This window comes from Moschus berezovskii, chromosome 15 (assembly GCF_049115385.1).
Source record: "Moschus berezovskii isolate FMDL1 chromosome 15, NW_MosBer_1.0, whole genome shotgun sequence".
NCBI classification, from domain to species: Eukaryota; Metazoa; Chordata; class Mammalia; order Artiodactyla; family Moschidae; genus Moschus; species Moschus berezovskii.
This window is the reverse complement of record NC_142474.1, coordinates 18,901,381-18,928,274: the sequence shown is the minus strand read 5'-3', so window position 1 is coordinate 18,928,274 and position 26,894 is coordinate 18,901,381. Positions and strand designations below refer to the sequence as shown.

The window sequence follows — 26,894 nt, the reverse complement described above, 5'->3', positions numbered from 1 at the left end:
GCACTTGTTGGGGCGTTTTGCCTTGCCTTTTTCAGCTGTATCCCAGGGTCAAGCACGTAATGATCATAATAATAGCTAATATTTACTGAATAGTTACAAAGGTGCTACTAAATGCATTACCTGTAAAGGCCCATTCAATCGTCAGAGCAATTCCATAAGTTGATTCTATAGCTTCACATCTTATGCATGACGAAACTAAGGTCCTGTTACATCAATTTGCCTAGAGTCCTACAAAGAATAAAGTGAATGAAGCTGGGATATGCATTCTAGGCTATCTCTCCCCAGAGCATGTGATAATTCCTAGACTGTGTTTGGGTTTAGTAAATGTCTGTCAAATTGGTGTTTACCTTAGGCCCATGAACTATGAAGGCCAGAGTTATGATGCCCATGAGAAGGCTTAGAAAGAAAAATTGAGTCAGTTCATGACCAAACCAATGCCAGAAAACTGCTGCTGGACATTCTGCCTCTCATTGGTCCTTTTCCATCAAAGAGCTGAAGACCTAGGACTCATTATTTCACTTCCTTTAGAAAGCATCCCTCACAGAATTGTGATTTCATATTTCATGACCTAGGGGAAGCATGATGTAAGGGAAGGGCATAGAGTTGGAAGCATGCGGGTGTGCTCAGTTGTGTCTGACTCTTTGCCACCCTGTGGACTATAGCCCGCCAGGCTCCTCTGTCCATGGAATTCTCCAGGCAGGAATACTGGAGTGGGTTGCCATTTCCTCCTCCAAGGGATCTTCCTGACCCAGGGATCAAATCTGTGTCTCTTCCGTGTCCTGTCTTGGCAGGCGGATCCTTTACTGCTCCACCTGGGAAGCCCTTGGAAGCGGGTTGGAGTTCAGTATCTCCTCTGCCACTGACCAGTTATATTCCTTCTGTGTTTCGAGCCTAGTTTTCTTGTCCATAAAATGAAGGCACTAATTTCTTCTCAAAGGGTTTCTTTTTTTCTGAAGATTGCAAACAATTGTTGTGAGGGAGTAAAGTGCTATATGAACTACATGATCTCTTTCTTTTTTGTTGTTCATTTTTTTCATTTTAGAAGGTTGTAGAACTATCACCATTTTGCAAGACCTTTGATATGAATCGTGTTGCCTAGAGTTCCTATATTTATTCATTTAGTCAAATGCCTTAAGAGTACCTGCTATATACCAGGAGCTGAGAATATAACAGTCAATAAAACAATATTCTTGCTCTTGAGAAATTTGCATTGTGTTAGCTATATTACACGTAATTCTCAGATAGGGACACGTAAAGCATGGTAAGCTAAGTAGAAAAATACCAGGGACTTTCCTGATAGTCCAGTGTTCAAGACTCTGAGTTTTCACTGAAGGGGCCACAGATTCCTTTACCTGATCCGGGTACTAAGAGATTCCCACATGGCACATAGTATGGCAATTTTAAAAAGAAAAATACCTGTGTGTGTGTGTAGGAGTGGTGGTACTGAGAAGGTGACATTTGAACAGACCTGAAGGTGGCAAGGCAGCCAATCATGAGAATAACTAGAAGATGCCTTAGATGAGTGTGTGGTTTGGTGTGTTCCAAGCAGGGACAACAAGGAGGCCTGTGTGGCTGGAGGGATGTGAGCAAAGGGGAGAGGAGTAAGAAATGGAATTAAAACAATTGGAGGCAGGGATCAAACACTTAGAACGAGATAAGCCAATATAGTGATTGTGGTTTGTACTCTTGATTAGCCACTAGTGGGTTCTATGGCCTAATCAGTCACTATTTCAGTTTTTACTTATTTATTTATTTAGTTTCATTTTTTTGGCCATGCCATAGGGCACGTGGCCTCCAGCCTTTAGATGGTGGGGAGATGAGGAGGAACCAGCAGAGGAAACTAAAGGGAAAAGCCTTAGAGGTGGGAGGAGGACAAAGAGAGAGAGCCCCCACATGTGCGATTTATATAAGGAGCTGTATGCTAATTTTTTTTTTTCTGGGATAAGAAACAAATTGTTTCAGACAAATATATATCGTTTCTTTGCTCAGAAAATCAAGTGTTTTTACTTTTTTGACAAATAATGTTTAATAATACCAGTCCTCAACTTAGTCCTCCTAACATTGACATCTGTATTCCAAGTTTAGGTGGCGTTGCCTCTATTTCAAGTTTACTTAAATCACTTTTTGAAAGAATCTAGATGAGAGAAGACAAAATATAATTTATGTTACTCTTCACCCTAGGTTCAGAGGTCACTGCCCTTCCCTCTCTGGTTCCTAGCAAAAGTTGGAAGTTAGCCTTATTTATTTCAGTATCACTGTGGCCAGTTATCTGATACTAAGCTGGAATTCATGAGTGTTTATAGGATAATTTAATTTATGAAAGAAGAGAATCTTTTCTTTACCTTCAGTAATGATAACATCTGTCCAATGGTTTACAGTTTACAAAGCACGTCAACATCCATTGTCTCAGTGAATACAGTTAAGCCTGCTACCTGTTGCCAACTACTGACCTTTTCCTTTCCTGAGGGACATTGAAACCTACCTTTCTTTTGGAGCTATGCTAGTTTACTTATTCACTGGCTGATCTGACAGTGTGTTAGTGCTGAACTGTGTCTTGAGGAAGCTCCGAACTAAATCTCAATTTCAGAAAAATTCCTGATGTAGTTTTTCTCTGTTCCCTCCATCTTTTTACTCTTGTTTTAGTGGGGGGAAAAAAATTGGTGGTGGTGGAGTTAATCATAAAATTGTTCAAATCATTTTTAAAATAAACTTTATTTTGGGGAAACAATTTTAGATTTACAGAAAAATTGCATATTACAGCAAGTTCCTATATACCTTGCACCCAATTTCCTTTATTAGTAACATCTTACGTTAGTATGGTATATTTGCTACAATGTCAAGTCATTTTTTGAAGTAAATGGGGCAAATAAATAAAGTATGATCAAAATGAAATCACTTCATCTCCGTAAGCCTCAGTTTCCTTATCTGTAAAAGGAGAGGGTGGAACAAAATTTTTAAATTGTCTGCTAAAGTAAAATAATCATAATTCTAATATAATTCCATTTCTTTATTGAAGTGTTACTGTCATTTTCTAAAATAGTGTATATACTTTAACAATAGCCTATTACAATAGCCTTTAACAATTCTATTAAAAGAAGATTTAATAGGAGAATTCCAGAAACAATGGGAGGACTGCTTATAGATTAGATTTTTATAATATACTTAAATACATGATTATAAATATATACAACATATAATATTTTTAGGTTGAATTACATGAAATTATCTTTTATAGGTTAAAAAGGGGCAAATATTGGCAATTTCGTATGGATCAGCCTAATGCTTTTTTGAGGGAAGGGATTCAAAGGAGGAGGGTAAGGGAGTCCTGAGGGCCTCTGAGACTCTGCAGAGCCTGGCGCAGCCCCGACAGTGTTAGGAGAGAAAAGACTCTTCCGGTCCCTTGAAGCAACTCAGAGCTACTCTTGTTGTTGGTAGTGTTGGCAGTAAGAGCTGTTCCCAGCAGGTTTGTGCCTCCAGCCAGAAGAGACAGGTTGAGTCAGCTTTTCACAGCCATGGTGGGTTGGCAGAAGGGAAGGGCAGAAAGGAAGGACTCAGCTTCCCTGGTGGCTCAGATAGTAAAGAATCTGCCCGCAGTGCAGGAGACCTGGGTGCGATCCCTGGGTTGGGAGGATCCCCTGGAGGAGGGCATGGCAACCCACTCCAGTATTCTTGCCTGGAGAATCCCCTTGTAGCCTGGTGGCTACAGTCCAGGGGGTTGCCAAGAGTCGGACACGACTGAGAGACTGAGCACGGCATGGCAACCGAGTTGGTCAGCCAGGAAGAGGCAGCCTGGGGAGCTGGTGCCCCTAAGCTGTTATTGGTACCACTCTGCTCTTCCTGCGTTATGCTGTTTCCTTGCTGTCTAGTAGAATCTCTACAAACTCAGCTGTCTGCAGTTGCTCAGGAGGTGATGTAAATTAGGAAGCTGAGTATTCCTCCCTAACTCTTCTATAAGAAAAACAATAGCACAAGTAGAATGACATGACAACTGAAATCTGCTATAAGGATATGAGAGAGAGGCAAAGCCAGGCAGGGGCCCAAGACTGAGGTGGACTGAAGAGCATGCCTTATCTAAAGGGGACAGATGCTGTTTCACTGCAGCTGGTTGTGGCCTTGTAGGAATGAGAGTCAAGGTTCACTGGATACTCTGATTTTCCAAAGGAACCAGAAATATGAACTTTTGTGTGTATTTTCCCAATGGTAAATGTTGGCATTTAATTTGAATTCTTAAAAACCATTGTACAGGCCACACAGTGATTGAAAAGAACCAACAGTCCACTTTGTAACCTCTAACTAAGGGTTTAGATCTGCTGGGACTGAGGCCCACGTGCATTTCTTCATTATGCATTGTTGACAACCTGTGTGAGTGCTAAGTCACTTCAGTTGTGTCTGCCTCGGTGTGGCCCTGTCGACTAGCCCACCAGGCTCCTCTTTCCATGGGATTCTCCAGGCAAGAATACTGGATTCGGTTGCCATGCCCTTCTCCAAAGGATCTTCCCTGACCCAGGGATTGAACCCACGTCTCTTTTGTCTCCTGTACTGGCAGGCAGTTTTTTTACCACTAGCACTGCCTGGGAATCCCCGGTGGCTAAGGACCAAAATGAATTAGTCAGCTCTTGCCTTATCAGGAACTCACAAATTAGTGGAAAAGATAGACAGATAATAAGATATAACATAGACATTCTCTCTGTGTATTAAATATAAATTTAAAAACATGTAGATGTGATTAATTATTCCTGAATAAATCTGGAAGGACCTGACAGAAGGTAGCGTTGGTAGGAAATCAACGGTTTGGCGCATTAAAGTGGCTTGGGGCCCTGAAACTCCCACTGTATGTGCAAGTGTTGCATTTGCATTTGCTGTATATGCCATTTTCTTCAGATTAGGAGATTGATGCTGCCAAAAAGGCAGCTCTAGTAGACCTTTTTCTTGATAGGTAGTTAGAAATACAGATACTCCTCAGCCCTGCTGATGGGTATCTCAAGGTTGATAAAATAAGAGAACTCTATAACCTCCCCACCAGCCCTAGGTGGTTTAGAGGACTAAGAAACTCAGAGGTCATGGAGCTGGCTGCCTCATTTTTTTTTTCCCCTTCATTTTTTGATGAAGAACCTTAAAGGGAACTAGCCTGCTCCAGGTCACAGAGCTCTTTAGAGACAGAACTTGGATGAGCACACTGAACTCTTCTTGACCATCTTGCCTTCCCCTCTCCTGGCTCTCTCTGAAGTCATTGGTTAGGCTGGCCTCCCTTGCTGGCCCCCATTGCCTGGTTCTGGCCCAGCTCCTGGTGGGTGAGGTGAATTTGCTCCTCCTCCATCCTCCTAAGGCTGGTTCCTTCTTCCCTCTCTATTTTGGACCCCCTGCCCAAAATGCCTGCTATTCTGTGTCATAGAGTCAGAATTCTTGTTCAAATCCCTAGTCAACCAAACATCAACTATATGAAATAGGACAAATTATTTAATCTTTCTAGTTTCTTAACTAAGGCTTAAACGATATAAGCTTCAGTGTCCTCATCCACGTATGAAGAGTTAAAGTAGTACCAACATTTGACTGTCATAGGAATGTTTTGAGATTCTTGTGATGCCAAAATGACATAGTGTGTGTAAGGCACTTAACAAAGTGACTGACCCATAGAAGCACATAACAAGTATTAACAATGATTGGGATGATCCCCTGGAGGAGGGCATGGCAACCCACTACAGTATTCTTGCCTAGAGAATCCCATGGATAGAGGAGCCTAGCGGGCTATAGTCCATGGGGTCACTAAGAGTCAGACACGATTGAAGCGACTTAATAGGTACAAAACGATGATGATGATATTCACACCTTCACAGTCCCCCAGGTTGGGTCACATGCCCATCTGTTGTCTTCCCATACTATCCTGTGATCTGTTATTACTGCACAGACCACCCTGTATTGTAATTATACCCATCCCCCAGCCAGCCTGAAAGCACCTTTGGTGATTCATTCAGCAAATGTTTATTAGGCACTGCACCAGGCACGAGGGCTGCACTGATAAACTAGGAGCTCTTGGTCGGGTGCAGAGTTTCGGAAGGCGTGCCAGGAAACATGGGTCCTTGTGTCGTGGTCCAATAACTTTGGGGAATGGCCACTCATCATGGTCCCCCCTGTAGAGATTAGGTCCATCTTGGTATGTTAAAAGCTCTGAGGAGTCCTGTAGTAAAAGAACCTATTTACTTCGTCCAATCCAAGTCTGCCAGACTTAATATTTGCTGAATACATGTGAGTCATCTAGACAGTTCTCTCAACTCCAGTGTGTGCTTTGGTCCCCAGCTCAAGAGGAAGTCCAAGTGACCCAGCGATGCTCAGAGACTGCTTTGGGAGTAAACAGCCTCTGGCTGCTTAGGGGCCGGTGGGCTTGCTCTCGGGGGCCCCCATGGAGACAGGGGGCCCTGGGTTGAACAATATGAAGCCCCGGTCCCTGCAGCTGGTCCTGGAAGAGCAAGTGCTGGCGCTGCAGCAGCAGATGGCCGAGAACCAGGCAGCCTCATGGAGGAGGCTGAAGAGCTCCCAGGAGGCCCAGCAGAGGCAAGCAGCTCTCGTGAGGAAGCTGCAGGCCAAGGTGAGGTGGCCGCTCTCTTAGGAAGGGGAAGAGGAGGACCCCTGGGGCTGGGGGCTGAGATGGACGAGGTTGGCTGGAGCCAGAGCCACACCTAAACAGCTCTCCTGTGATGCTCCCAACTTCTCCACCGGCTGCCGACCGCATCCTTTCAAAGACGCCCTTCATGGAGCTTCCGTCAGTCATCTAGCTTTGCTCTCCTAGAATAGGACCTGACCTTAGGTTTGCCAGTTCCCGAGCCCACGAACTTGTTGCTTCTCCAATAACAAGAGCTGCAGAGAATGTATTATTAAATGACCAAACGGAAGCTTTAAGATGTTATGGCCTTACCTCACTCCTGTCACCCAGCCCCTTATTCACCGAGGGGTTTGCCCATGACCCTGAGGGGACTTCTGCTTTGGGCCCTGTGTACCAACCAGGCCCATTGCCGCGTCCTGCTCCGTTTGCCTCAGGTGTTACAGTACCGGAGCTGGTGCCAGGAGCTGGAGAAGCGGCTGGAAGCCACTGGGGTGAGTGAGGCTGTTCTGTGCTCCTCACGGGCCCTCAGGGAGTATGGTTAGGCCCTGTTTGCTGACTGAGGGAGTCTGGGGAAGAGGTAAGGTGGTGTTTGGTAGAAGCAGCTCTTTCATCAGCTCCTGAGAGCTTTTTTTTACCTTTTTTAAAATATTTGGAAAACTTTTTAAATATTTAATTTTTAATAATAAAAATAATTTTTAGTATTTATTTGGCTGCACTAGGTTTTAGTTGTGGCACACAGGATCTTTTTCTTTCTTTTTTTTTTTTAGTTGCAGCATGAGGAATCTTTAGTTACAGCATGCAGGATCTTTCAGTTGTGGCATGCAAACTCTTAGTTGAGGCATGTGGGATCTAGTTCCCCCACCAGGGATCAAACTTGGGCCCCCTGCATTGGGAGCGCGGAGGCTTAGCCACTGGACTGCCAGGGAAGTCCCCTGAGAGCTTTATCGGACACCTTCATGGGACCTGGCTATTCCTGGCCCCGACAGACTGCAGCCCAGGGCTTTCTAAGGGCAAAACGCAGCTTTAGGAAACTTAAGGTTATCAGATTGGAAGTGAAATAAAATGAAAGTCACTCAGTCGTGTCCGACTCTTTGTGACCCCATGGACTGTAGCCCGCCAGGCTTCTCTGTTCTTGGAATTCTTCAGGCAAGAATACTGGGGCAGGTAGCCATTCCCAGGGGATCTTCCTGACCCAGGGATTGAACCCACGTCTCCTGCACTGCAGGCAGATTCTTTACTGTCTGAACCAGATTGGAGGGAGTGTTGAATCCGAGATAAGAGATGCATTTTTCCTCCAGAAGGTGTCAGTGTTTATCTGTTGTGGAGAGATGTGTGCCTCACAGACTTGGAAAAAAAAAAAAAGATATGTTTGTGGCAGATGGATTTATTTGTGCTGTGGGCAGGATAGAATTACCTTTCAAAAACCCATCTGCCTTTGTTCTAGCTCCCCTCAGCACCATCTTACGTTACCCTCAGAAGAGTTGTCTCGGAGGAGGGAAAGGACTGAGACTTAGTATGGACCGATCTGTAGGCATTGTGTAGGCACCCTTAGGTATTGTCATAGAATTATGTCACTTTACCTGCAAAGCAGTTTTCTCAGGGGAATGATATCACCTTCACTTTGGAGCTGAAAACCTTGTGGATCAGAGAAGTTATAACTTCCCAAACACCGAAGATTAGTGTAATAGAAGCCAAGGTCATTAGTGAAAGATGTATTTTGTTTATTTTTTTTAAAAGATTGAAACAATTAAAAAAAATCTTTATTGATGTTATTACAATATTGCCTCCATTTTTAGTTTTTTGGCTGTGAGGTATATGGAATCTTAACTCCCCAACCAGAGATCAAACCCACACCCCCAGCAATGGAAGGCAAAATCTTAATCACCGGACTGCCAGGGAAATCCCTGGAAACTGTATCTTATGCTTCTTAACTCAAAAGTTCTTTTCACTACCAAATGCTGTCTTTCATGAGAAGTCACTGGTTCACATTTGGAGAGAGATATACGGTGGATTTACTTGCAGGATGCAGTGATTGAGAAAAGAGACATATTGCTAACGAAGGGGAGAAAGAATAAAAAGAAAGCAGGGGGATTCCATGGCAGTCCAGGGACTAGGTTTCCGCACTTTCACTACTAAGGGCCCAAATTAGATCCCTAATCCGGGAACTAAGATCCTGCAAGCTGCACGGTGCAGCCAAAAGTATAAATAAAAGTGTGAACTTAGAAAAGCGGGCTGCTGTAGAAGAGGGCGTCAGAGAGTTGGTCTGCAGGATGTTCTCTTTGGAGGTGAATAAGGCTTGCTTTTATCTGGCTAAGGGACCGATCCCTCAAAGGTGGGAAAGCGTGGAAGAGCCAAACCTGGAACAGCTGCTAATCCGATTGGAAGAGGAACAACAGAGGTGATGGGCCCCAACTTTCTGGCCTGGGTGGTTGGCCGGCGGGCGGAGAAGACTGATGGAAAACCTCTGTCTCGAGGGCTGACATGGTTTAGAACCAAGGGCTTCAGCCGTAGCCCTCCAGCTCCTGGCTATGGAAAGTTCCAGTGGTTGTCTTACTCCAAGAGGTCCAGGGGGTTGGCTCAGACCTTTGTTTAGTACTTGCTCCTACCCTTCCCCAGTGTAGGTGTGAGAGTCTAGCGGAGGTGAACACCCAGCTTCGGCTGCACATGGAAAAAGCTGACGTGGTGAATAAAGCGCTTCGGGAAGATGTGGAAAAATTGACAGTCGACTGGAGCCGGGCCCGGGATGAGCTAATGAGGAAGGAGAGCCAGTGGCAGATGGAGCAGGAGGTAAGAGAAACGGGGCGGGAACAGAGAGGAGTGCACGTTGGGCACTGCCTGGTCGGTGCCAGAAGGAACAGGTTAACTTCAGGACCTGGATGGGAACTGAGCTGTAGTTTAAGTCTCTGGCCGTCCTTAGCACTCATGCTGGCAGCTCAGCCCTGCTCGGGCTGTCACCTTCATTCTGTCCTTACCTGCCCAGTCGAGGTTTTGCTGGCAGGTAGCATGACCCTCAGAGCAGCTCTGTTTCTGCATTAGTGACTTGCTCAGATTTTAGGTGGATCTCAAAGTTTAGACTCCCCTCGTCTGGAAGCTAGATGCCAAAGAGGTAGCTACTGAAATTGAATGGGAAGACATTTTCAGATCCCAGTGAAAGGAAACTAATGTTGCCTGAGCCATTGCTGTGTGCCAGGCTTTGTATTAGGTGGTTTATGTATGTGGTATCACTTAATCCTCATTATAAATCTGTGCTGATGATGGTAATAGCTCTCATTGGTTGAGCAGCTACTGTTTATCCTCTTCTAGTCTAGCTCAGGGAAGGCCATATAGCATCCCAGGCCCTCTGACCTCTTGAGTCCCTCTGCTAATTTTATTAAACACTTCAGCATCCCCTGAACATAGACACCCATTCCTAAGCTGGCTCCTGTAAGTCCCTCCTTCCCTTCCCTGCAGTAGTCAGGAGGGATCCAGGACTCCTGTGTTGACAGATGATGTCCTCTGCCCTTTGATATGACTTGGGTTTCTGAACACACAGTTCTTCAAGGGCTACCTGAAAGGGGAGCACGGTCGCCTTCTGGGTCTATGGCGGGAGGTGGTGACTTTCCGACGTCACTTCCTGGAAATGAAGTCAGCCACTGACAGGTCAGTGTGGGGATAAGACGGGAGAAGGTTTGCCCCCACCGACTCCAGATTTGTGACAGTGGGCTGCTTTAGAAGGGAGGGGTCAGGGGTGGAGAGTTGGTGGGGAGGGATGGAATTGTTGGGTTCAGATGGTTTTTCCCAGACCCGCTCTTCCTGGGGCCTGACCTCTACATGCCCATTCCTATCCCTGGTCCCCTATCGGAGTCTGCTCTTTCCTTCCTTGGACTCAGAGACCTGACGGAGCTCAAGGCTGAGTACGCAAGGCTTTCAGGGTCCCTGTTGACTTCTTGCCTGCGCCTGACTGTGGGAGTAACCCCATCTCGGGAGTCTGATGGATCTGGGAGACTGAATGGAAACGAGCCGTCCCAGTTGATGCTGCTACTAGCCAAGACCCAGGAACTGGAGAGGGAGGCCCATGAAAGGAGCCAGGAGTTAATACAGCTAAAGAGTCAAGGGGATCTGGAGAAGGCGGAGCTTCAGGATCGGTGAGATGGGCTGGGTCCTAGGAGGGGATCGTTTGGGGAAAGTCGACTCCTTTGGGGAGTCAAGCAGGTGAGCCCTCCTCCCACAAGAGGGGAAGGAGATGTGTCAGAGGAGGGTCTAGTGTGAAACCCAGGGCCACAGCTGGGGCCGTGTCGCTGCCCTCTGCCCTCAGACTATCTCAAAGCTCAGTTTCCCTCCTGTTGACTCAGAGCTGGCGGTGACTCTATACCAAACTGCTTGCCATTCCCAGAACAGCCAAGTCCCTCCACGTTTCCTGCCTTTGTAGATGCTGACCTTGGCCTAGAATGCCTCCCTCCCTCCTCTCTCTGCCTTATCCTTTAAGGCATAGTTCAAATGTCACCTCTTCAATGACCTCAATAGCCTTTTACATTACTGTACCCCACCATGGTCTTTGGAACTGCTTGTTACAACATTGATTATTTATTAATATTTTTAGATTTCATTGATTATTTAGTTTTTTCTTTTCTTTTTTTGGCTAGGCTCTTTTATTTTTTGAATTATAATAAAATCAATATTAAAAAAATGAGAAGAAGAGCAGGGACATAAGCAAAGAGCTCTATTTGAGTCATCTCAGCCCAGAGTTCCGTTTATACCCCATGGCTAGGGTAGTGTCACCACCTATCGGTGGTGTATGTAAATTGCAGTCTGTTTTGTTGGGTTGTGAAAGCACAGGAAAGCAGAGAATGTCTTAGTCAAGTTGTGTGACCTAGTACTTTGCACTTCACCTGCCATATAGTAGACACTTAGTAAATGCTTATTTAGTGATACAATAACTATATGAGTGACTGTACAGTGAGTTCAGGCTCTTAAAGATGATATAGAATCAAATTATGAAGACTTTGAAACAAAAATTAAACTCCTGGATGAGTTCATTCAAGAGATATTTGTTAAGCTACCCATATAGTACCAAGTACGGCACTCCGGAATAAAGGTGATAAAGAGGCCTGGTGATTTCCCTGAACTTTGAGGTTAAGATCAGGGAGGTTGACCATAATCTCTCCCAAATTGCCCCTCCTTTTCCTCTGTCAGAGTTAGAACCTGGGGCTGGAGGGACCTTGGAACTATCCCGTGTGGCAATTCTGATGTTCTCATTGGCTTCAGGGTGCTTGACTTCAAGATCAAGTGGGGCCTGGAGGGGCCTGGGCCAGGGCTTTCCTTCAGCTCTCGGGCCCCCAAACACGTGTTCCAGCCTTGAGATGTGGTAAATCCCTGCATGTGTCTGAGTGGCATTTGGCTTCCCCTGCTGAGTTCAAGGCTATAGCATCGTGTGTTCAGGGAGTACAGGGGCTGGGGGCACCCAAGGGACTCTGGGGAGCCTGTAGGCGGGGTGTCTATGTTGGGTTGGGGGTGTGCTGCATAGCTCTGTCCACATCCATGGGTGCCCAGGTGACAGTGCTGTGCTCTTCTCATCAGGGTGACTGAGCTCTCTGCTCTGCTGACCCAGTCTCAGAAGCAAAATGAAGATTATGAGAAGATGGTGAAGGCTCTGAGAGCGACAATGGAGATCCTGGTATGTGATCCTTTATTCTGGGAAGGAGTTGGGAGTGGGCCTGTGGGTTCCTGTCCTTTATGGACAAAGAGTGCAGGATACCAGTTAAATGTTCCTTGATGAAATCCCCTGAAGCTACAAAATTAATTTTGGATCCATCTGAAAATTAATTAACTCATTCATTTACCTATTAATAAACATTAGCTGTCTACTCTTTTTACTATGGGCTTCCCAAGTGGCTCAGTGGTAAAGAATCTTCCTGGCAATGCACGCAGGAGATGTGGGTTTGATCCCTGGGTCAGGAAGATCCCTCTGGAGAAGGAAATGGCAACCCACTCCAATATCCTTGCTTGGAAAATTCCATGGAGAGAGGAGACTGGTAGCTACTGTCCATGAAGTCATAGAGTCAGGCACGACTTAGGAACTTAACAGCAACAGCATCATCCCTATTACTTTCTTAGGGGAACTTTGCAGTGTGTCCTTTTCTGAGAGAGTGGGATACACATCAAGAGGCACAATGGCCAAGTAGGAGAGGGTGGAGGGAAATGTGTAGAGAGATTCAAAACATACTCATACAAGAAACACCTGAGGAGCATGGCAGTGGGTAGCCTGGCGGAGAAGAGCTTGAGGAAAACATGATGACTGCCTTCACGTAACTGAAGGACTGACACCAGAGAAGAGAATTGGTTTGTTTTAATGTATGCCAGGGGGCCACAAGCCCTGCCAGTGACTAGAAGTTACCGGGAGGTAGACCTCGGCTGCAGCGAGAGCTGCTCGATAGTTGAACAGTCCACTCTGGGAAGGAGTGAAGTCCATGATAACATCTGCTAAGGATATTATCAAAGGGATTCTGGTTGGATGTCAGAACCTCTGGCTTGGTTCCATGTTTTCTTCCATCTCTAGAAATTTTTGTATCTCTGACTCTAGGTGAACCCTGAACCACCATCGCTACGCTTTTCCCTAGTCTTCTCATCCAAACTGAGATCAGCTGGGAAGCAAACTTGCTTATGCCTTTTTGCTTCCATTGTGTTCAGGAATTTGCAAATTCAGATGTCCTCATGGCCCAAATACTATAAATGAGTCAAGCAGGTTCAGCTGTAAGAATTCTGATTTTTCCGATATTGTCATATTTAGTACAACAGTGGACACTTGATCTCAGTACGCAGGAAAAAAAAGAGGAGAAGTGGGGACTGCAGGACCCTGAAACACATTTGTCCTATCTGGAGGAGGCATCCATTGTTCGACTTTAAGAAATAATTGCCATGTAGGAATGAGGCCTTAGGTCCATCTAGTCAAAGCTATGGTCTTTCCAACAGTCATATATGGATGTGGGAGTTGTACCATAAAGAAAGCTGAGCACCAAAGAATTGATGCTTTTGAACTGTGATGTTGGAGGGGACTCCTGAGGGTCCCTTGAACTGCAAGGTGATCAAACCAGTCCATCCTAAAGGAAATCAGTCCTGAATATTCATTGGAAGGACTGATGCTGAAGCTGAAACTCCAATACTTTGGCCACCTGATGTGAAGAGCTAACTCATTGGAAAAGACCCCGATGCTGGGAAAGACTGAAGGCAGGAGAAGAGAGCGACAGAGGATGAGATGGTTGGATGGCATCAGTGACTCGATAAACATGAGTTTGAGCAAACTCCAGGAGATAGTGAAGGACAGGGAAGGCTGGCCTGCTGCAGTGCATGGGGTCACAGAGTTGGACATGACTGAGCAACTGAACAATAGCAATAGGGATGGGGTTGGTATGGCCCATTTGTTAACTTTTTGAGAGATGCCAGAAATGTAGATTTTTATGAATTTCTCAGCTTATAAAAATTTCTCAATTTACAAATGTTGGTTCAGATTTTGCATAGGCCAAAAAAAAAAACAAAAAAGCCCATAGCTGCAAATCTTTGTCTTTCGGTCTTCACTAGAACAATAAGGCAGAGAAGGCAATGGCAAGCCACTCCAGTACTCTTGCCTAGAAAATCCCATGGATGGAAGAGCCTGGTAGGCTGCAGTCCGTGGGGTCGCTAAGGGTCGGACACGACTGAGCGACTTCACTTTCACTTTTCACTTTCACACATTGGAGAAGGAAATGGCAACCCACTCCAGTGTTCTTGCCTGGAGAATCCCGGGGACGGGGGAGCCTGGTGGGCTTCTGTCTATGGGGTCACACAGAGTCGAGAACGACTGAAGTGACTTAGCAGTAGCAGCACAATAAGGTAGGAAGAAGGAGGGAAATTTTGAGAGTTCAGATATACTACTGGCCTTCCCTGGGGCTAGAGGTTTCTCTGGCCTTAGGTCTCACATGTCCATTTGCTGTCCAGAGACAGCAACCATCCTTCATCCAGTGATAGCTCACGTTTAATGAACATTTGCTTGGTGACAGGTACTGTGTTGAGTAACTTACATGCAGTTTTCTCGTTCAAGTCTGGGAGCAAATCAATGAAGTAGTTGCTATTAATTATTCCCATTTTAAAGAGAAAAAAGCTCAAAGAAGGAGTTGCCTAAGGTTACCAGGGTAGAAAGTGACAGAGAAAGGATGCTAATCTGGACAGCCTACTTCGGAGCCCTTAATCCCTTAATCAGAACTCTTAATCACCACATCACATTGTCTGCAGAGTCCTAGGACAGCGTTAGTGTTCCAGTGTGGTCAGGGGAAAAGTGTGGGTGACAGAAGAGACAGAAGGAGACTGGTTGATTTGGGGGCCAGAAATGATAAATCCTTCTCTGAAAGTTTGGCTCAGAGGCTCCATTTTGTTCCTTGTTCAGGAAGCAAATCATGCAGAATTAATGGAACACGAGGCATCTCTTAGTAGGAACGCCCAAGAGGAGAAGTTGTCTTTACAGCAGGTGATCCAGGATATAACCCAGGTACCAGTCAGCCTCCTGTTCACGGTGACATGTCCAGCCTGCCCTTACCCAGGCCTACCTGGACTTTCAGGTGTGCCTAGGGGAGTTTGGACTGAGGGTCTTGTGGGGATGAGTTCTCTGGGTATGTTTGAAAACTGGAACCCTAAACTAAGCTTTCGTGGGCTGGCCCTGGCTGCTGAAATAGGCCCTCGTTCTTACTGCTGGCTGCAGTTCTCAGACAGCAGCGGGATTCAATAACCTCTGCTTCTTTCATTTATTCATGGAGTGTTCAATGGGTGCTCCAGCCCTGATACTCATCCTGGGTTTGGGTGACCAATGGTAAACAGTTGATTTGAAGAATGGAAGGAACCCAACCTTTTTTGCTCTTAGATGCCCTCCTCCCATCCCCCAGGGAGAGGACCTGGGAGAGAGAAATATCAGGTTTGTCCAGGCTGGAGTGTGAGTCCTCTGCATGGACTCTAGGCCTTGGTCAGTGGGATGGTGACCCTGCCGTGTTGTGTTTCAGGCCATGGTAGAGGAAGAGGACAGCGTGGCCCAAGGTTCTAGTCACGAGAGCTCCTTGCATTTGGACCCTGGTGTCTTCTCCCAGTTTGATTCCCAGCAGCCAGACAAGGCTGTCTCTCTGGTGCGTTCGGTACTGACTCAGAGACGCCAGGCTGTGCAGGTAAGAACCCCACACTCTTCCTCAGCCTTGGGGACCGGTATCTAAATTGATTTGGGCCCCGGGTACCCTCCTAGCCCAGACTGCCCCTTTCTCTACATTGACCTGACATGAGGAGTTTTGTCAACACCCCAAAGTGCCTTTTGGAATCTCTGGGTCTCCCAGCTCTGCTGATGGGGAGCCAGCACGCTCCCCACGCCACTGGCATGCTCCGCTTTGGTGCACTTTATACTGCACCCTGCAAAGAGGAGCCCTGGGGAGTGTGGGTAAGTGTTCTCCAGTTCTAAGGGTCCCAGCCCTATTCACTGCTAACCCCACCTTCCACATGGTACCTTTGAAGATGATGAACTCTGAGACTCTGAGAGCCACAGAACCCGGTCACCTCTGATGCTCTGTCTCCTCGACTGGTCTCATCTTTATTCACAACTTACCTTGGTCGCACCAGTCCCCACCCCCTTGCCCAGCCCTGCTTCCAGGCTTCTGACATCCCTGCTCTGCCTTGCCCTCTTGCTCACCACCTCCCTTCTGTCCCTCTCCCTCCGCAGGACCTAAGGCAGCAGCTGTCAGGCTGCCAGGAAGCTGTGAGCTCCTGGCAACAGCGGCATCACCAGTGGGAGGAAGAGGGTGAAGCCCTGAGACAGCGGCTGCAGCAGCTCACAGGGGAGCGGGACACCCTGGCGGGGCAGACGGTGGACCTGCAGGGAGAGGTGGACTCCCTCAGCAGGTGAGTGGGGGCTGTTTGTCCCCCCACTTCCTCCCGGGCTCAGTCCTCACCCGGCCTTTTCCCACTCCCATTGTGTGGTTGGCAGACCCAGGGCTGTTCAGGACCGCCTGGCCTTGCATTCTGCTGGCTCCTGCTCACTCAGTTTTGGGTCTTTGTGATGATTTAGGGGGGAAAAAAAATAGTTTCACGACTTCCCTGGTGGTCCAGTGGTTAAGAATCCACCTTGCAGTGTAAGGGACCAGGGTTTGATCCCTGGTCGGGGAACTAAGATCCCGTATGCCACAGCAACTAAGCTCAAGCACCGAAACTAGAGAGCCCACACACGGCAACCAGAGAGTCCATGTGCCCCAACGAAAGATCCACATGACACAACAAAGATCCCGTGTGCCACAAGTAAGACCTGTCGGAGCCAAATAAATAGATATTAAAAAAAAAAAAAAAAAACAAAGCCAGTTTCCTTCTCAAAAAGGAAGCAGATACCCCTCTCCTCTGACTCTCTGCTGTCTGCTTCCAGGAGGGTTTTTAGGTTCCAGGGTTTATGCTCACATCTGGCCTCCTTCTTCCAGGGAGCGAGAGCTCCTGCAGAAGACCAGGGAGGAGCTGCAGCAGCAGCTGGAGGTGCTGGAGCAGGAGGCGTGGCGACTACGGAGGACCAACATGGAGCTCCAGCTGCAGGGCGACTCTGCTCAGGGAGAGAAGGAGGAACAGCAGGAGGAGTTGCACCTGGCCGTCAGAGAGAGGGAGCGTCTGTGCGTGTGACAGTTCCCTCCCTCCCCACCCTCCCCACCTGAGAAAGCGAAGTTAATAGAAGCCTGGCATGCGGCGGGTTCAGCTTAGCTTACCGCTCCACCCTTGGCAGAAGGATGAACGCACAAAGTTCGTCCAGGCTTTGCTGAGCACCCAGAGGAACTGAGGCCCCGTGCAGGGAAACAAATAAGACACTGACCTCAAGCAGTTTGTAGTGTATTGGGGAAGTCAGATGAGTGAAGGTGGCCAGGTGAAGCATGAGCTAAAAAGAGCTTTAAGCTAGATCCTCTGGGAGAATAGGGGTAACAGTTTGTTACTGAAAGCTGCGCGAAGAAGAGGGTCGCTGCTGAGCTGGGCCTTAATGTATTTTGATTGGCAGAGAGCAGGACAAGGCCTAAAGGAATAGATTAGCAAAGAAAAGCAGGTGGGAAGGTGCAATGAATGTTCAGAGGAGGCTGGGCTGGCCACAGAGTAGGACTGATCCGGGGAAGTAGTGGGAAATGAGCTGGTCAAGAAAGGGAATTTCAAGGACATCCCTGGTGATCCAGTGGCTAAGACTCCAAGCTCCCAATGCAGGAGAGCCGGGTTGATCACTGGTCAGAAAACTAGATTCCTCACCCTGCAACTAAAGATCCAGCATGCTGCAACTAAGACCTGATACAGCCAAATAAATAAAAAAAAATTTTTTAAAGGAAATTCCAGAATAAAGGGACCCAGCTTATCTGTAAATCCCCCAATATGATATCATAGAAAAAGCAAGGACTTTAGAGCTGGGCAGAAGCTTGGTTTAAATAATGCTCTGGCCACTTGGATGGATTGATTTATTTGTAAAATAGGAGTGATGATATTTCCCTTGAAGGGTCATTGAGAGGATTAAAACTGTGTTTTACAAAATGCCAGCCCAGAGCATGGCCTGTGGTAGGTCTTCAGTACCTGGTAACAGGTTGGATCTTCTTCATCTTTGGTACCTCCTCTCCTTTCCTATTCCCCAGCTCCTTGCACCTAATGGTCACAAATGATGAAATCCTGAAGGACTACTCTAAGGATCATGACTGGTGCAAGGAAGGGTCTCCCCATACCAAGGCAAAGAACCAACAATCCACAAAGATAGTTTTATGTTTTTAAATTTAAATTGTTTGACTCAATAATACATTTATTAATATTTCTATGATTCAAGGGACTTCCCTATGGGTCCAGTGGTTAAGAGTCTGCACTTGTACTGCAAGGGGCACAGGTTCGATCTCTGGTTGAGGGAGTTAAGACCATGTATGCCACATAGTGTGGCTAAAAAAAAAATTTTGCATAATTCAAAAGTCAAAACTGTTTTAAAAGGTATGCACAGAGAGAGTATTTGTCCCTTCTACTTCATCCATCCCATATCCCTTCCTTTTGTGTGTAATCACTTAAATTAATTTCTTATTCATATTTCTAGTGGTACCTTATGCAAATGTGTGCATATATTTGTATTTCCCCCAGTTTCTTGCATAAAAGCATGCCACATATACTGTTCTACACCTTGCTTTTTTCACATTATGTCTTGGAGATCTCTCCTTATCAGTTTTTAGAGACCACCTTCATTCTTTTGTATCACAAAGGCAAATCAGTTCAATACAGTCGCTCAGTCATGTCCAACTCTTTGCGACCCCATGGACTGAAGCATGCCAGGCCTCCCTGTCTATCACCAACTCCTGGAGTTTACTCAAACTCATGTCCATCGAGTCGGTGATGCCATCCAACCATCTCATCCTCTGTCGTCCCCTTTTCCTCTCATCTTCAATCTTTCCCAGCATCAGTGTCTTTTCAAATGAGTCAGTTCTTCTCATCAGGTGGCCGAAGTATTGGAGTTTCAGTTTCAACATCTTTTGGGATACGGCCACTCCCTAAGATTTCCTCTAGCCCTCTTCTCTTTCTCATCTTAGCCAGGAGACGCTGGCGGTCCTGGAAGCCAAACAGTCCGAGTCCCTCAGTGAACTGATCTCCCTTCGGGAAGCCCTGGAGTCCAGTCGCCTGGAAGGGGAGCTGCTGAGGCAGGAGCAAACAGAAGTGACCGCCGCGCTGGCCAGAGTGCGTGGGCCTCCCCCTGACTGGCGGGGTGGGGCGGGCGGCTTGGAAAGTTGATTGTCTCTAGGAAAAGGGTATGCAACCTGCGTCATTCTTCACTTTGTAAGCCGTGGCCCTTCCTATTTCATGTCTCAGTTCCTAGTTTCTGTCCCTCCCAACAGACTATTGGAATTAGAATGGTTCTCTGAAGTATAAATCTGGTCGTGTCAGCCTCTTTCCTAAAACCATTCAGTGGCTTCCCAGCTCCTTGGTGTCACACTCAGCCCTCGGCCCCCTGCCACCTTTTCTAGCCTCCTTTTCACCCGAGATCCCTGTCCTCACTTCTCCTATGCCTTTCCTCTACTAAGTGCGTTCTCCATGGTACCCATTCCCTTGTGACTGTAACACTCTGGATGAACCTTCCCTTTGCCTGAACTGCTTCTTTCCTTCCCCTTTAACTGCAAACCGTTCCTCATCTCTCCATGTCCAACTTCACTGTCAACTCTTCAACCAAGCATTTCTGACTCTTTCAAATTGAATTAATGTTTTCTTTGAGGTCCCAGAGCACTTTGCGTTTCCACTGTCTGGTGTCATCACAGTTGTGGTTGTTTATGTATCCTGAAGTCTGTGCCTCTGCTGTGCGAGTTCCTCTCTCAGCCTTCGTTAAATGCAAGGGAGGGTGAAAGAATGAAGGGGAAAGTTTAGAATGTAAGGGAGGGATGAAGTGTTAACTACTGTCCGTGCCCAGGAAGCAGCAGGTGTTGGGGCTGCGAGCTCCTCACTGTTGGCAGGAAAACTGGGAAAAGAAACTCTTTAACTCTGTTTGTAGGCAGAACAGTCAATTGTGGAGCTGTCGAGTTCTGAGAACAGCCTGAAGGCTGAGGTCGCTGATCTTCGGGCTGCAGCTGTCAAACTCAGTGCCTTAAATGAGGCTTTGGCCTTAGATAAAGTTGGACTGAACCAGCAGCTTCTCCAGGTGAGCAAAGATCCTTGAAACACAGGGAAGGGCTGGGCCCCAACCGAGGGCAAGAGACAGACACAGCTGATGGCCGGTGACAAGGAACAGTTCTCAAATGGATCAGCCCAAGACAGATCAGCTCCCATGTAGTCCTGGAATGCGCGAAAGGAACACTTACAGTGCAGAGGAAAGCAAAGATTATAAGGCCCGGGCTCAACCATTAAAAGTATATCCCTCCCACATCTACAGCAGGACCACCTTTGGGCTTTACAGTGAAATCACCAGGGCCAGGAAGGAAGTCCATGCCCTCTAGAAGGAAGACTAGGCTTTAATCCTGTTGTTTGAGATAACAGCAACCACCACAAAAGAATCTGTAGAAGAGCTCAAGCCTCAGAATCTTCTCTAGAGGTTAAAAATTTAACATGTCTCAGACTTCCCTGGTGGTCCAGTGGTTAAGACTCTGAGCTTCCACTGCAGGGGGCATGGGTTTGATCCCTGGTGGAGGTACTAAGATCCTGCATGCTTCATGGTGCTAGAAAAATAAACAGAACAGATTTAACTGTCTCTTCAATCATTCATGTTCCCTTGAGTGCCAGAAATATTCTATGTTCCCTTATTCTGAATTCAAGAGCAAGATTTTGCTTTTTTTTTTTTTCCTTTCAATTTTGTTTATTTATTTTTTAGGCTGTGCTAGGTCTTTGTTGCTGCCCAGGCTTTTCTCTAGTTGCTCTGCGGGGCTTCTGTGGCTTCTGTTGCAGCATGACATGTGAGCTTCAGTAGTTGCAGCTCATGGGCACTAGAGCATAAGTTCAGTAGTTGTGGCACATGAGCTTAGTTGCTCCAAGACAGTTTGGATCTTCCTGGATCAGGGATTGGACCCATTGGCAGCAGGATTCTTCGCTGAGCCGCCAGGGAAGTCCAGGATTTTGCCATGTCTCTGTCCCCAACATCTAGTACCTGGAGTAAAGGCTCTAGACCCCAAATGTGTGCTTAGTCCTCCTCTCCCATAAGCACTCCTGTGTCTTCTGTGGAGAACAGAGTCATATATTTCATGTAGACTTCTGTCTCACCTCTTCATCTCTAAACCATAACCCTTTGTCTCTGATGCCCTTCCCTTTTCGGCCAGTAGTTAGAACAGGATAACCAGTCTGTGTGCAGGAGGATGGAGGCAGCAGAACAGGCGAGAAGCACTTTGCAGGTGGACCTGGCGGAGGCCGAGAGGAGCAGGGAAGCCCTGTGGGAAAAGAACACCCACCTGGAGGCCCAGCTGCAGAAAACAGAGGAGACCAGGGCGGAGCTGCAAGCGGATCTCAGGTGCATCCAAGAAGAGAAGGAAGAAATTCAAGAGAAACTAAACGAGGTGAGAAGACAGAACTGCTACCATCTCGTGAAAGTATACAACACATGCTCACTGTAAAAAAAACGAAAACACTACAGAAACGATTCAGGAAGGGAAAATCTCATCTCCTAGAAATGACCAGCGTCACTATTAACAGTTTGGGGTACATCTTCCAGTTTCTTAAAGGAATTCCTAAAGGAATCCCTCACTTATGCCCCTTTGCTTCACATCCATCAATTTGAGTTAGATGCCTCTCCGATGTTCTCTGATAATATGTCATATTTATTCAACCACCACAGACTTCATACTGTATTATAATTATCTTTTTATGTATCTCCACTAAAAGTTCCTTGAAGCAAGGCTATATCTTATTTGCTTTTAATCCCTCCAGCTTTTAGCACAGTATCTAACACATGGCAAGGGGCTCCATTAGTTTTTTCTGAACCAATGACCCAACTCAAAGGTGATCTTTCATCCCTACCAAACATCTCATTGACCTAATAATTATATGTAATCTCCCCTCTCAGGGGGCTTCCCTGGTGGCTCTGATGGTAAAGAATCTGCCTGCAATGCAGGAGACCGGGATTTGATCCCTGGGTCAGGAAGGTCCTCTGGAGAAGGGCATAGCAACCTACTCCAGTATTCCTGATGGAAAATCCTATGGACAGAGGAGCCTGGCAGACTACAGTCCATGGGGTCACAACCAGTCTGACACAACTGAGTGACTAACACTTTCACTTTTCCCTTCTCAGAGTCTCTTTCTCAGGGCATTGATCATCTTCTTTGTGGTAATGTGTGTGTGTCTCACATTTTAAGACTAAAAGCTCCTTAGAGGTAGATTTCTTGCCACCCTAGCACAGGGTCTTGCTCAAAGGAGAGCATGTTTTCTGGGCTGGGCACTCTGGGTAGATCATGGAAATAGATATATGGCCCTTGGTGTGAGAGGGCACAGGTCACAGAGGTGGGTCCAGTGACCCTAATCTGGTGATAGCAGCCTAGAGGGGAGGGTCCTGCCTCTGCACCTGTCTCATCAGTTCTGTCCCCCCAGACATATCACCAGCAGGAGGCAGCCTCAGCTCAGATGGAACAACTAAAGCAAGAGACAAAGCGCCAGGAAGAGATACTCACCCGAGAAGTCCAGGAGAAGGAGGCTCTGGCACGGGAGAAGGCAGCTCTCGAGGTGCGGCTGCAGGCTGTGGAGCGAGACCGGCAGGAGCTCGCAGAACAACTGCTGGGGCTCAGGTAGGGCCCACCCCCAGTTCTGCCAGGGGCAGAGAGCTTTGCAAAGCAAGGCATAGCCAAGCTGAGTTCCTTGCCCAAAGTGTATGGGGGTTTCAATGAGTTTTGAGTTTGTAATTGCCCCTCTAGCTTCTCTGGGTGGCCAGTAGTTGCAACCCGACTCCTCTTAAGGAAGGGTAAGGGGCTTAATGGGTAAGAACTCTCCTGATTCCTGAACCTGACAGCTCAGCCAAGGAGGTACTGGAGAGCAGTCTGTTTGAGGCCCAGCAACAAAATTCTCTGGTAGAGGTCACCAAAGGGCAGCTGGAGGTCCAGATTCAAACTGTCACTCAAGCCAAGGAAGTAATCCAAGGTGAGAACCCAGCTGGGATGGGCACACTTCAGTCATGGGGATGTTAAAAGCCAGGAAGACGGTGGGAAGCTATTAGAGCCAGACCCAGGGCCTCTGAGGGGGCTTCCCTGGTGGCTCAGATGGTAATGAATCTGCCTGCAATGCAGGAGATCCAGGTTCAATCCCTGGGTCAGGCAGATCTCCTGGAGAAGGGAATGACCACCCACTCCAGTTTTCTTACCTGGATAATCCCATGGACAGAGGAGTCTGGCAGCCTACAGTCCATGGAGTTGCAAAGAGTTGGACACGACTGAGTGACTAACACACACACGTGCGCGCGTGCACGCGCGCACATTCCTCATGAGGCCTTGGGAGGAGAGTGAAAGATGGGAGGGCAGAGGCTCAGAGACCAGACAGATCCTGTCCCTGGCATCCTAGGGGAAGTGAGGTGCCTGCAGCTGGAACTGGACACTGAACGGAGCCGGGCAGAGCAGGCACGGGACACAGCAGCCAGGCAGCTGGCCCAGGCTGAGCAAGAAGGGCAGGCTGCCCTGAAGCAACTGAAGTCGGCCCATAAGGAGGAGGTGAATCAGCTCCAGGAGAAGTGGGTAGGTGGTGGATGTGGCCAGGGGGTGGGAGAGACAGACCTGGTCTCCAGGGTGTAAAGGGAGCAGAGGAATACCTTGGATAATCCTTGCCCAATTCAGAACTGTGTTTCCTTTGCTTTTTAATTATATAATTTAGTCCATTTGATTTTATTGTGATTATAGGTATGTTTGGATTTATTTCTGTCATCTTTTGCTATGCATCTTGTCTTTTTACCTTTTGGGATAGGGAGATCACCTTAACTTCTTTTAGAGGATTGTATCGAATGATTAAGCTGTATTCTTTTCTTACCTTTTTTCTCTCTCTGCTACTTTGGATGATATGTACTGTGTTTTTTAGTCTTTTAGTTATTCTTTAATATTTTAAAATATATACTTAATAGAATCTCAAGTTAATTGGTATATTTACTCTTTTCCTGAATGACACAGGATCACAGAACATTTTACCTGCTTTCACTCCTCCTCAGCTATCAACTGTATTAGTCAGTGTGTTTAGTTATTACTAGTTTGTTAACACCATATGTTATGCCTTTTGATTATTTTATACAGTCAATCATTGTTTAGATATCCTGAAAATTTTACAAGGTGTGTTTTTGCTCACCATTCCTTCTTGCATGTCAGGTTTTCTAGTTGGATTTATTTTCCTTCTTGAAGTAAGATAACCTTTGGTGAGGTTATGTTGGTATTTAATTGTCTGACAATGTCTGTTTTACTTTTATTCTTTCTGTTGTTGTTTAGTCACTAAGTCATATCCAACTCTTTTGCGGTGCCATGAACTGTAGCCCACCAGCCTTCTCTGTCCATGGGATTTCCCAGACCAGAATACTGGAGTGGGTTGCCATTTCCTTCCCAGGAGATGTTCCTCATCCAGGGATCAAACCCTGCTCTCCTGCATTGCAGGCAGATTCTTTACCGTCTGAGCCACCAGGAAAGTCCTTAGTTCTGGAAGAGGAAATGGCAACCCACTCCAGTATTCTGGCCTGGGAAATCTCATGGATAGAGGAGCCTGGAAGACTACAGTCTGTGAGGTCGCAAAGAGTCAGACACAACTGAGCGACTAACACTTATTTTTTGACCCAGAATTTATTTATTTATATTTTGGCCATGCTGTGCAGCTTGCGAGATCTTAGTTCCCAGACTAAGGATTGAACCAGCGCCCTCAGTAGTGAAAACACAGAGTCCTAACCACTGGACCTCCAGGGAATTCCCTATCCCCATTTTTATAGATGAGGAAACAGAGGCACAGAAATGCGATAGAAATTAACTGAGGTCATACTAGTAGTGCTAGAGTAAACACTGCAACCCAGGGCAGCCTGGCTCCAGAGCCCCTCACCACCATCCTGAGATCCTGACAGAGGGGCTGAATTCATCCAGGAAATCAGGGAAGTCGTTGGTCTCTGGTAGACTCTGGGAGGACTGGGATGCTTCATCCTGATGGTCTTGGATCCTGTAGAAGACATCATAGCTAGACTATGGTCTGGCTTTTCAGAAGGCTGACCCTGCCACTCTGAGCAGGGGAGAGGGGCAGCAGAGAATGAGTCCACCAGCTCAGTTTGCTGTTACAACCACCAAGCATGATGTGTTTGCTTTAAAATAACAGATATTTGTAGCTTATGTGAGGGACATTTGTACTTTAGAAAACACTGTTACATGTATTATATCTTTTTGTGTGTGTGTGGTGTGGTGTGGCATGCAGGATCTTAGTTCCCTGACCAAGGGTTAAACCCGTACCCCCTGCATTGGGATCACAGAGTCTTAACAACTGGACCACCAGGGATGTCCCTGTTCTTTTTATCGTAATTTATATATTTTATTTTTGGTTGTGTTGGGTCTTCATTGCTGCGCGCAGGCCTCCTCTAGTTGCAGCGAGCAGGGGCTACTCTTCATTGCATTGCGGTGTCTTCTCTTGTTGCAGAGGACAGGCTCTAGGCACGCAGGCTTCTGTCATTGTAGCACATGGGCTCCGTATCTGTGGCTCACAGGCTCAGTGGTTGTGATGCATGGCCTTAGTTGCCCCACGGCATGTGGAATCTTCCCAGACCAGGGATTGAACCCATGCCCCCTGCACTGGGAGTGTAGAGTCTTAACCACTGAACTGCCAAGGACACCCCTGATTTTTTTTTTTTTAATAAATCTCACTTGATTCTCATAAAACTTGGCGAGATAGACAAAGCAGGATAATTAGCCTCACCTCACAGATGAGAAAGCAGGCTTGGTAAGGAAAACGCCGAGGTCACACAGCTGGTGAGCGGTAGACTTCTTACTCTCATCCGGCGCTCCTCTGCCTCCGCGCCTCACCCTCTCGGCTCGATCGGTGTTTCCTTCGTACGACCAGGAAGAAGAGTGCTCCCGGCTCCGGCAGGAACTGGAGAAGGTTCTGGAGAGCCTGGAGAGGGAGAAGACAGAGCTGGAAACGAGGCTGAGGGAACAGCAGGCAGAAATGGAGGCTATGCGGGCGCAGAGGGAGGAAGAGCGGGCCGAGGCCGAGAGCGCCCTGTGCCAGGTGGGCAGCTGGGAGGGCTGTGTGTTCCCTGTGACCCCCTGCCTCGGACCACTTCCTTCCAGCTCCCCGGGAGTGGGGCTACCGGGGCTTCCAGGCCTCCCACTCTGCCCCTGTGAGCAGGCGATTGGCACCGTTAGCTGCAGGGCTGGCCATGTGTCCTACTTCCTGAGGGAGGGCCCCCGTTTACCACATCCTGTCAGCTTGCAAACCAGTGGCAATCTTCACACTTCCTGGTTCTCAGTCAGTGGTCCCAACCTTCCTCTGCCCTCAGCAACCGCCGCCCCCTGACCCCATTTACCAGAAGAACCTAGAGCAGCTGGCGTGTGCCTGTGGCTTCATGGATGAGCATGGTGACCCCTGACCCAACAAGCCCCGGCCCTCCTGCCCCTTCACAGATGCAGCTCGAGACAGAGAAGGAGAGGGTGTCCCTCCTGGAGACGCTGCTGCAGACCCAGAAGGAGCTGGCAGAGGCCAGCCAACAGCTGGAGCGGCTGAGGCAGGACATGAAGGTTCAGCAGTTAACGGAGCAGGTATGCAGGGTGGTCCTGGGCGGGGAGAAAAGGGAGCGGCGATTCACTCCTTCACACTGTTTTGTTTTTCTTTTTTAATATTTATTTGTTGGGCTGAGTCAGGTCTTAGCTGCGGCGCACAG

The 26,894-nt window shown here is 47.3% G+C and overlaps 1 protein-coding gene and 1 long non-coding RNA gene across 9 annotated transcripts in view; one reads left to right on the top strand and one right to left on the bottom strand.

The window, feature by feature from the left end:
• The window catches only part of CEP250 (centrosomal protein 250), a 54,647-nt gene that overhangs the window by 645 nt on the left and 27,108 nt on the right, over positions 1 to 26,894 (top strand). For 2 of the 8 annotated variants that reach the window (XM_088843830.1, XM_088843829.1), the window contains exons 2-20: positions 6,295 to 6,583; positions 7,033 to 7,089; positions 8,914 to 8,996; positions 9,220 to 9,385; positions 10,131 to 10,237; positions 10,468 to 10,722; positions 12,155 to 12,251; positions 14,994 to 15,095; positions 15,601 to 15,759; positions 16,302 to 16,480; positions 17,047 to 17,229; positions 19,147 to 19,291; positions 20,097 to 20,243; positions 21,355 to 21,585; positions 22,613 to 22,806; positions 23,028 to 23,155; positions 23,573 to 23,742; positions 26,075 to 26,242; positions 26,638 to 26,772. In XM_088843830.1, the coding sequence (XP_088699956.1) occupies positions 6,398 to 6,583; positions 7,033 to 7,089; positions 8,914 to 8,996; positions 9,220 to 9,385; positions 10,131 to 10,237; positions 10,468 to 10,722; positions 12,155 to 12,251; positions 14,994 to 15,095; positions 15,601 to 15,759; positions 16,302 to 16,480; positions 17,047 to 17,229; positions 19,147 to 19,291; positions 20,097 to 20,243; positions 21,355 to 21,585; positions 22,613 to 22,806; positions 23,028 to 23,155; positions 23,573 to 23,742; positions 26,075 to 26,242; positions 26,638 to 26,772 (2,892 nt within the window). In that variant the 5' untranslated portion in view covers positions 6,295 to 6,397. Of the gene's footprint in view, positions 1 to 6,294; positions 6,584 to 7,032; positions 7,090 to 8,913; positions 8,997 to 9,214; positions 9,386 to 10,130; positions 10,238 to 10,467; positions 10,723 to 11,848; positions 11,943 to 12,154; positions 12,252 to 14,993; positions 15,096 to 15,600; positions 15,760 to 16,301; positions 16,481 to 17,046; positions 17,230 to 19,146; positions 19,292 to 20,096; positions 20,244 to 21,354; positions 21,586 to 22,612; positions 22,807 to 23,027; positions 23,156 to 23,572; positions 23,743 to 26,074; positions 26,243 to 26,637; positions 26,773 to 26,894 lie in introns of those variants that run through there. The other 6 variants (XM_088843833.1, XM_088843832.1, XM_088843835.1 and 3 more) reach the window with 6 other exon arrangements.
• Positions 20,221 to 26,423, bottom strand: LOC148775351 (uncharacterized). Its single transcript, XR_016039126.1, has 4 exons — positions 26,325 to 26,423; positions 25,931 to 26,125; positions 25,073 to 25,186; positions 20,221 to 20,377 (listed from the first exon to the last, which is right to left on the bottom strand). It is a non-coding gene; the product is annotated as an uncharacterized LOC148775351 (long non-coding RNA).